The sequence below is a fragment of the Montipora foliosa genome, chromosome 12, assembly GCF_036669935.1.
Source record: "Montipora foliosa isolate CH-2021 chromosome 12, ASM3666993v2, whole genome shotgun sequence".
Classification (NCBI taxonomy): Eukaryota; Metazoa; Cnidaria; class Anthozoa; order Scleractinia; family Acroporidae; genus Montipora; species Montipora foliosa.
In genome coordinates, this window is record NC_090880.1 from 23,192,649 (window position 1) to 23,202,648 (window position 10,000).

The 10,000-nt window shown below is 36.9% G+C and overlaps 1 protein-coding gene across 6 annotated transcripts in view; it reads right to left on the reverse strand.

The window, feature by feature from the left end:
• The window catches only part of LOC137978414 (uncharacterized), a 78,587-nt gene that overhangs the window by 64,874 nt on the left and 3,713 nt on the right, over positions 1-10,000 (reverse strand). For all 6 annotated transcript variants that reach the window (XM_068825330.1, XM_068825329.1, XM_068825326.1 and 3 more), the window contains exons 2-3: positions 3,348-3,550; positions 2,306-2,714 (exon numbers count right to left, since the gene is read on the reverse strand). In XM_068825330.1, the coding sequence (XP_068681431.1) occupies positions 2,306-2,714; positions 3,348-3,550 (612 nt within the window). The remainder of the gene's footprint in view (positions 1-2,305; positions 2,715-3,347; positions 3,551-10,000) is intronic.

The window sequence follows — 10,000 nt, forward strand, 5'->3', positions numbered from 1 at the left end:
ATAAAGGCTATTTACTGCTCCTTACTTACTATGTAATAACTATGTAACTTGCTACATTACACAGTTAAGTCTGTGTAAAGTATATGCCATTACTATTGCAATACTACTTTAAGGTCACATAGCTCTCAAATAGCTACATAAACACTATTGAAAATCTTCACAGTTTTTAAATAGCTATATATTGACTATGTTATCTGAAGTCCAAGTATACATAGTAAATGCAAACTATGCTTTTGGTATGTGATTGTAAAGCATAGTTTTCACATAGCACATCAAATGAAGAAAAGTTTACATTGCTTTTACATACTGCTACATGTATCTATTTCCTATGGCTTCCTATGCATTTGCTACATGTATGTATTGGGATGAAATAGTGTTTACATATTGCACCCACATAAACAACCAGGAGTGTAAAATTTCCATATACTTTACATACTGCTATCTATTTCCTATGTTGAAGCAAAGGCTTGCTATGTATTTACTATGTCTTGGGGTAAAATAGTTTTTACATAGCACTTACTAAAAAAAAACATGAATAAACCTTACATAGACTTTATATCCCGTATCTATTGCCTATGTTTTGGACCTGTACTGCACCAACTAAAACAAACCATGAGTAAACATTTACATAGACTCTACATACTGGTATCTATTTTCTATGTAAAAGCAAAGGCCTGCTGTATATAATTATTTACTATGCCTTCGGGTAAAATAGTCTTTACATAGCACTCACTAAAAGAAAAAAACCAGGAACTTCAACCTTCAATACATGTATAACAAGGTTTGGTGTTATTTAAAGCATGCCAATGTGAATGTGATATCTTTTGAGTTAATTCACTGTTCGTAATACATGTACTTAGCTTACGCACTGTCCTTTAAAGGCTCCAAACTTTGAACATAAAATCACTCTGTACATGGAGAAATGAAAAAAAAAGCTTTCATTCCGATGCATTCAATAGATTGTGAGAAACACCAATCAACGGATTACCTTGTTTGATGCTAGACTGAAACTCATAAGCGGCCTTATTCCAAAAGGAACATGATGCATTACTCTCGAAAATTACACACTCCAAGTCAGCACTTAATCCTTTCAATGAACTCCAGTATCTTTCGAATCTTGCCCCGTAGAAAGATTGTCATCCTCGGCCATCTTGGATAACACTTGAGAGACCGGACTGGAAACTAGTGAGACCTTTTCGTTTTGAGGTAACCAGTCCAGCTCTCTATAAGTGCTACGTACATGCAATTTCAGTTAGGTAGATTCTATTTACACTATATGTAAATGCTATGAAACAGTTATGTTTGTCCTATTTCCGTGTTTTTTTACAGCTATGTAGAGGCTACTTGTAGCCTATTTACATCCTATGTTATCACTATAATTATGTAAGCATTGCATGTAACTATGTATACACTATATGTGTGTTGTGTATTTTCTGTTTCAAATCTATATAGAAATGTTGAAACCATTTTTATTTTTGGACAAAAAAAAACCCATAACATAGCCTTTACATATGCTATGTAAAGGTTCCATTTGACTAGCTAAAACATTGCATTTCCTTTCAAAATATATAGATGAGGCATATGTATAAAATAGGCTTTGAATAAGGCCTCTATATTAAATATATGTATATCATAACATACCATTTACATATGGTCGTTACATAGGATTTACATAGATTACACAGTGTCTGGTTCTACAACGTGCAACCCCAAAAGTACAAAATACTGTTTTGCTGGAAAATGAAATTCTAGTGAAGCATTATCTCAACAAAACCAATTTTGTCCTCTAGAGTGACCCGGCCCTTAACTTAGATTATTATTTGTAAATGAGACAAGTCTGTTTTGTGTCACATTTTTAATAAAGACCATTATTATCAGTTAGACTGAGCTTGGTCTGCCTGTGTGAAAACACACTGTTGGAGTCACCTATATAAATTTAATAAAAATATGGGAAAAAAAGGGAACCATTTGGTGACATTCTCTACTTAAACACTCACTTCCTTTTTTTCTATGGCTGTGATAATTGACTAAATTATTCCAGGATTCCTTTCAAGTGTTTATGATATTCCATTAACAGAAATGCAATCCAAACCAGAAGTTAGTTAGACACCAGATTACGACTGCATTGCACCTCAGTAGGGTGAAACAAAAATGCAGAAATAAAATGGTTTTCTTTTTAGACCCTCTGATGAGTTTTTGTTTCTCTCACTCGTTTATTTTGCATATTGTTATGTTTTTTTGTAAACTGGTCTTGGTAACTTCGACTTTGGAGGTACATTTACATGCAGAAAGACCAACAACCCACCTAACAACTGTTCCTCCAAACTTTCATCGGAAGAATCACAATGTTCAACCTCCATTCCTTTGCATTCAGCCTCGAGGGCTTTTAGTTCCTCCTCCCATGTCTTAAGTGTTTCGGTTGCAGCAATTTTCAGCCGGCAGTCATCGTAAGGGACAGGTTTCATAAAGGGAGGTGGCTTGGTGTCGTCCAACCAATGCCAGTGGCATGCTGCTTTCAGCTCAGCATGAAAGTTAAATTGCTCAGGAGTGGTCGGGTAATGGTCTTTCATGTACACTATGACAGCTTGAACAACTGTGCTGACCTCCATCAGCGACAGTCCTCCACTGCACTGTGGGACTGATATCTTTTTCCATTCCGTCTTTCTCAGACGTTCTTCCACGTACCTGATAGCATGTTCCAAGCTTCCTGAATCCTAATGTGGTTTTAAGGAAAGGAAAACATACAACAGTCAAATTTTTGCACTAAGCTCCCCACAATCATCATTAGACTGAGGTGTGCATCAAAGGGGAAGTGGAGGGGAGGAGATGTAAAAAGAGGAAGAGGATGAGGAGGACGAAGAAGAATAAGACCACACAGAAGCAGAAACAGTAGATAAAGGAGGAGAGGTAGCAGCCTCAACTTCAGGGACACATTTGCATAATGTTTCCCAAACTTACAATCCCCTCACCATTGTTGTGAAAGGTGGGTGGATTGGTGGGTGGGGTTGCAGGTAATGTGCAATGTACGGCCTGGTGCTTTCCACATGACTGCTATGACAGCAACTGGAAGGCCAACAAGGTCTGGCTAATAAGAGCACTGGCAAACTCTGTTTCAAGCGGCCCAGCAAGCCGAAAGTGTTTAAGAAAATGAAGTCAACACTTGAATCCTATTACGTGTTCCAGGACTAAGAACAAACCATAATAAACCTAATTTACAATTTGAATTGAATCACCTCTTCACAATCCAAAAATAAAAAAAATAAAAAAAACGGATCTGTTTTTCTGTGTTTTGTGGATTTTGCGCTAATGACTGAAAGAGGGTCAAAATGCAGGGAAATATAACTTACCTTTAATTTAACTTGGCAAACGCCATCAGATATAGGTTTGATTCTAACATCATTTTTATTCAAACTGGCCTCATCAGTTGTCCATAGATAAACTTTCGACGTGTCTCCATCTTTCGACGTGTCTCCATCCCTTCGGGTTGATGGTGGCAGATTTTGATCAAGTGGGAAATACAACCATGGATTTGTGACTAGCCAAAGTGTACCTGAGAACCAGTTAATAAAGTTTTTCTTAGCATAGATAACAGAATTCCTTTTCGCAAAACTAATGTGGGCAATCTTAAAGCCTACGAAAGTGGTTTCAACGTCTGTTCGATTTTGTTAAGCAGCAATATTGAAACCATTTGGCCCCCCCCCCCCCCCCAGCTACCCAAACTTGTTGTTGAAACATGTTGAAACGAAGTTGAATCAACAATGAACGAGTTTAAAAACATTTAAACTTTGCTTCAACTACCATTTAACATTTCTAATTTTTTGTTTTCCCAAATGTTGAATGAAGTTGAAGTTGAAGCTCCCCCTCTTCCAACATTGTTGGATATGAGTGTGCACACTAATCGGTCTCTCCATGATGTATGATGTACATATCCACAGTAACAACTGCGGTTTCAGCCTGGAACTGATTAGCAGGTAGACTTGCCACAAGTCGACCTTACGAGAATCCCAGGAGAAAATGTTTCGGCGAGCAAAGCATGATTTTTTGGATACAAAGAGGATGAGTGAGTGACGAAGTCCCAAGAGGCCAACCTGTCTAACTAAGGTTTTCATTTGTGTTTTGCGCCAAAAAGGGGATGACATCATTCGCAAATTCTGCACTTAAATGGCGCAATCCCACAAATACATGTACAAAGTAACAATCGATTATGTTTTGAAAGAAGAAATTTGTTTACTTTGTGCTAAAGGCATCAAACAAAGACAAGATAAAACGAAAGCTTATTTCAATCTCAAGTCACCGTTTGGAAAGGAGATCTCCATTGAAACTTTTTGGACCAACACTTTGTGCTGTAATTCTGCTGATAGAAATGAAACCCTGGTTCGGAAGATTAACAAATAAGGGAAAGCTTCGAGCCCTGGGGGGGAGGGGGGTACTAAAAAAATTTAATACAGGCAGGCTCTGCCCAGAAGGGCCGACCCCTTACCCTTTTGTATACCATTTTTGGCAGAAAAGATACCCCTTTCGTATACCTTCCATTGGAAAATAGTGAAAGGCCCTATTAAACACCTAAATGACAGATTTCCCTACCCTTTCATGTAATTCGACTTGTGAAATCCCTACCCTTTCATATACCTGAAGCGTGAAAAAGGTACCCTTTTGGGGCGGAGCCTCCTTGTATAGGCCATTAAAGGGAGTACCCCCTAAACCTTATTGCTACTGGCAACTTAGCCTGTCTATGTCATGACTGACGCTAATATTCATCTTCTCCACTTTAATTCCTGCAATTATACACAAGACTCTCCAGAGCCTTAATTTAGCTTCCTGTATAGACAAACCAACTCGCGTGCACAGAAATTCTTTCTCATTAATCAACAATGTATTTACAAACAAAGTTAATGAGAATATCATTAATGGCAACATAATCTCTGACATTAGTGACCATTTCTCACAATTTTGTATAACAAGCTCGCTTGTAGTCAAGAGAATACCTGACAGACCTCTTGCGCGCGATTTTTCAAAATTTTCTGAAGAAAATTTTCTACACGACTTGTCGCGTATTGATTGGGTTGACACAGTTTCCTGCAATGAAACTAATGTCGATAAGGCCTTCTCTTCTTTTTACAATAAATTTTAAAAATAAATTGATCAATAAACACGCTCCATTGAAACCAATCTCTGGGCAGAAGATTAAATCTTTTTCAAAACCTTGGATTACAAAAGAAATTCGTAAATCCATGAAAATGAAAAATAAACTTCTCGACAGGGGTAATGTTAAACTCTTTAAGATATAGAGAAATAAAATTTCAACATTAACTCAGCTGAGTAAAAAAATCTACTTCCAAGTGCTTGGGATCATGTATAGTTGACAGTAGAAAGGACTTCGTCACTTGTAAAGCTCAAGCATGGTCAGCATGCAACAGACTCCATCCAGGGTATTATTCCATGAGCGCGCGTTGGATATGAGATGGTAAATAGCCAACGAGGCGCGTAGCGCCGAGTTGGCTATAACCACTCTCATATCCAACAAGCGCGAATGGAATAATTGTTTTATTACACTCCAAAAGTTTGGAAGTACGAAATATGAGCGAAAAAAGAGAAAATCCTAGCGAAATCGAAAAAAGTTGATGAAGATGCGATGTTGTGTAATACCTTGTGGTCAGACAGACGCAGGCTCATCACAAAAACATTTCTTACCTTTTCGCGTATCTCTAAGCTTCGAAAGTGATCCAAACTTTCCACAAAAACGTTTTTCTTTTGCTTTATAACGAAAGAAATTTCGCTTTCTGGCGTAAACGTTTTTAGTTTAGCAACGGTAAACGCAATCATTTACCATATAAGGTCAAACTAAGGTATATGAGCTGATAACCCAGATTGAGTGAATCAATCAGAGCACGAGAATTGCATTATCCGAGGTTGAGAATTTAATAATCACCGATAATCACTGAGCCTTAGGCGAATAATTGTTTTAGTATAAATACACAGGTGATTATTTCAAAAAAGAGGGAAAAAAAAAAACATTTCAACCCGAAATCATCTTCACTTACAGTGGCAAAACGACTATACTGGCAGCCATTTTGTCCGTCGAGGTGATTATCGGCTGATAATCCGAAATAGCGAGCCAATGAGAGCGCGCGATTTTGTATCATCACCTGTGTATTTATACTAATTGTTTTTAGTATAAACACACACGTCTACTTTTCTTTTACATCCCAATATTGGGAATATGTTGTGAACGTTTTCACAAGTTATTCCCAAAGCTGGGAACAATATGGGAACAGTGAGTGAGCCGTTTTCATTTTGGCCAGCAGTCTCCACGGCAAGCTCGTATCAACGCTCACAAATTTGTGGTGATTTTTCGTTTTTTACTCTTTAAATGCTGGTCCAAGGCAGGGAAATGCTTACAAGAACTCAAGTAAAAGGTTTAAAGCGTTAACTATAGGCGAATTACATTTGATTTGATGCCTTATTCCCTTCAAAATGGCGATTTACATGTAGAGTACCTTCAAGTCAATTTTTCGGGCAAGGATCTTAATTTGGCTTACTGTAAATGCTATAACCCTGCAATAATTGGTAAACCTTTTAACAAGAAAAATGAAGTTTTGGATCAAATGGTGAAGTAAACGATTTCGTATAAAAGTGCTTATACGGCGAATTAATACATGTATATCCGATTGACAAATGATTCAATGCAGAATTATAAATGCCTGAGAAAACTATTATTGATGTTTGTAAGTAAAGAGAGCTAAATTTATGAGTCTACTCTTCACACACTTTAATTCTAATTGATTGAAATGATCACGGATTTAGAGGAATCATGACTTGCATCATTGAAGTATTTACATGTATATATTTATATTTTAGTTACTATGAAAGAAGAAGAGACACTTCCTGGATAAATTCTTTGATGGGACAGCAGGAAAAGGTCCTTTACGGCAAAGAAAAATGTTTAGCAGCCAATAGCCTTTTTCACGGTTGATTTTTCTCATTTGCATTACAATGTAATCTAACGTGAATGAGAGACAATTTCGCGTTAAAACTACAAAATAGCCCGAAAGTGCCTCACATACATGCTAGATTATATTGTAATGCAAATGAGAAAACCAAACCGTGAAAAGGGCTATTCTGTGATGTATTTGAAAGTTCTGTGGTTTATCTGAAATCTTAAAAAGCCCATCATTGTCAAGGCTGTTGCCTAACAGGAGCCCGGTAGCCTGGGGCTCCCAAAGAATAGCTCTGGGCGCCTTAATTTTTCACAGCAACACCTTTCACTTCATACATTGTGTATGTTGGGCTCCTAAGTTCTTAGTGTTTAGCTCTGAGGGCCCCTTAAAAATTTTCTTAGGCAGCAGCCTTGATTGTATTTTAAATTTAAAACAAGAACCCAATCCAAAGATTTTATCTGAATTTTTGTGAATGTTTAGGTACATGCAATAAAACGAGGTAACTGCTTTGAAATTTGTGTTCTATTTTTTTGTGTGAGCCATGATGGTAACTGTTAGCTTTTTGTTTATTATACGAGTTAATTTTGCCCATGCAGGCAAGGGAAACTATTGGGAAATTTAATACACATGACAGGGAAATTAATGGTATAAAAAATACCCATATTGGAGAAATTGATGGGACATCAAATCCCCATGGAAGGAAAATTATTGGATCATTAAAACCACATTTTTGGGAAGTGACAGATGACATAAAACACCCATGACAGAGAAATGAATGGGACATAAAATACCCATATTTGGAATTTTAATGGGGAATTAAAACCACATGCTAGGGAAATTAATGGGACGCAAACATCCCAAGACAAAAAATTTATTGGGACATTCAAAACTCATGCGTGGGAAGTTTGTGGGACATTTTATTCCCATGTTAAGGAAAAGAATGGGACACTAAATTCCTATGTTAGGTAAAATATTGGGACATTAATTAATTAAATTCCCATGTCATGGAAAAATTTGGGTTTTTGCTGTTCCATGAATGGGTTTCGTACCATTTTCCCATTCTGGGAAATTCACAAGGAAAACACAGTGAAAACCCTGTATTTACCCACTTAATTCACAACCTGGGAATTACAAAAAGTTTCCTGTGGATCTTGTTCCCTTGTTTTCTCGAGCTCCAGTGACCGCTGTAAATAACATGTCTTCTCCAGTTAATATTTTCTTTTATAACAACATTCCTATAGCCTTTTTGAAGCTCAGGATCACTAAGCAAAGTGTAGTACATTAATCCGTTAGTTCTGTAGTTATTCGTACACAAAGAACTGCCACAATTCCAATGCCAAGTTTTCGCCCACATTGCCATCTTCAAACAGAAGTGCACTTCCGTCCGGCAAAACCAATAACTAATGCCAAGCTTCCACGGTATGAAATCAGGCAATGTTAACTATTATTTGCATTTGAGTAAAGTACACATTTATTGGAGACAATTTTACCTGGGTTCAGTCCACTTAGAAGTGATGCCTTTGCTATCACATTATTGTTATCAGTTGCTTCTTGTAAGTTGACTGTTTATAAGCACAAAGTGTTCACTATTTTATAATAATGTATTCACAACTTTTCCCAGTGTGAGTAAATCAAAAAATGTTGTTTTTTGTATGTCTCACTGAAGCTAAAACTCCCTGAAAACCACTTACAGCAGTACAAAAACCACACAGAATATAAAATGTCTCACAAATAAAACACGGTACAAAGTTCTTATGCAGAATTTTGCTAATCTTCATTTACATATAAAATAATTTCTGTCATTCTGACCACAGGCCGTATAAGCCCCAGGCTTTGGGTTTACTGAGTTTGTGCTATATGAACGATGGAATAATAAAGTAAAGTAAAAAAAATCTTTTCCTTTTTCAAGTGCACTTGCTTTCTCCAATACTCTTTCAATGATTGTGTCAGTTTGGGGAACCTGTGCAATAATGCATGAATAGAAGAAATTTCTGGTTCACTGGAAAATGCATCAGAAGAATAGATTCCCTTCCATATAAATTACTATCTAAATCTACATCTAAACGTTCCAGCACATTCCTTTTGACTTATGGCTGTTTCTGCTGAGGTGGCATCATACATCATAAGTCTATTATGAGTAAGCCTTACTACAGCTTTGGAAGCCATCTTGATGGTGGGCAAATGTGTCCGAAATAACAGTGTTTCTACGGGAACCTGCTTGAGAATTTGCCCAGCGGAATTTTAAATTTTGCCATACAATTGCTTGAAGTTTATGCATCTGACAAATGTAAGGGTTTTTTAAATTTCGCTGGGCAAATTCTACTGCAGGTAAAATCCTTTGGTTTGCAACTAATGTTTATCATTCACAAATTTTTCTATACATTAAAGGTATTTTCAAGTTTTTTTAATGCAGATTTCCATAGAAATACTGTTATTTGATGTTTACGCACCTCTGAAGACTACAACTATCACTTTACGTCCTACTGCCTCTTGGTACACTGATGACATTCGTTTTGAAAAGAGGAGGCGTAGAGCTCTGGAACGTCGTTGGCATTCTTCAAAAACTGACTGTGATTACCTCAGATTGCCGGAGCAGTGCCTTAAGGTGAATGACTTGATCAAGAAAACTAAAGTTGATTACTATTCACATACAATTGTATCATTCGTTGTTGCAGTGGGGGCAACCCTAAAACCCGGAATCACAGTACAATACAGAGAGTAAAAACTATCCTAAACATTCATAAAAGCTAACCTTAGGACTCATTAGGCTGTATGTCCCACATCAACCAGTTTTGTAAGAGATAAATGGCTTCCAATCTTTGAGATGCATTGGTCAGTATGCATGAAATAAAAACAATACACCATGGAAATTGCTTGAACGATTTTTATTCACTGGCTGCTATGCATAAAAAAACGCACTGGTTCTTTTTTCAGATGCATCGCAACTCATGAATAAAAATCGTTCGTTCACACTTTCCATGGCATACAGTGCGGTAATCTCTATATAATGAGCTTGGGCTACCTGTGACATTCCTTTTTATTTTCAGATGATCATAAAAGTG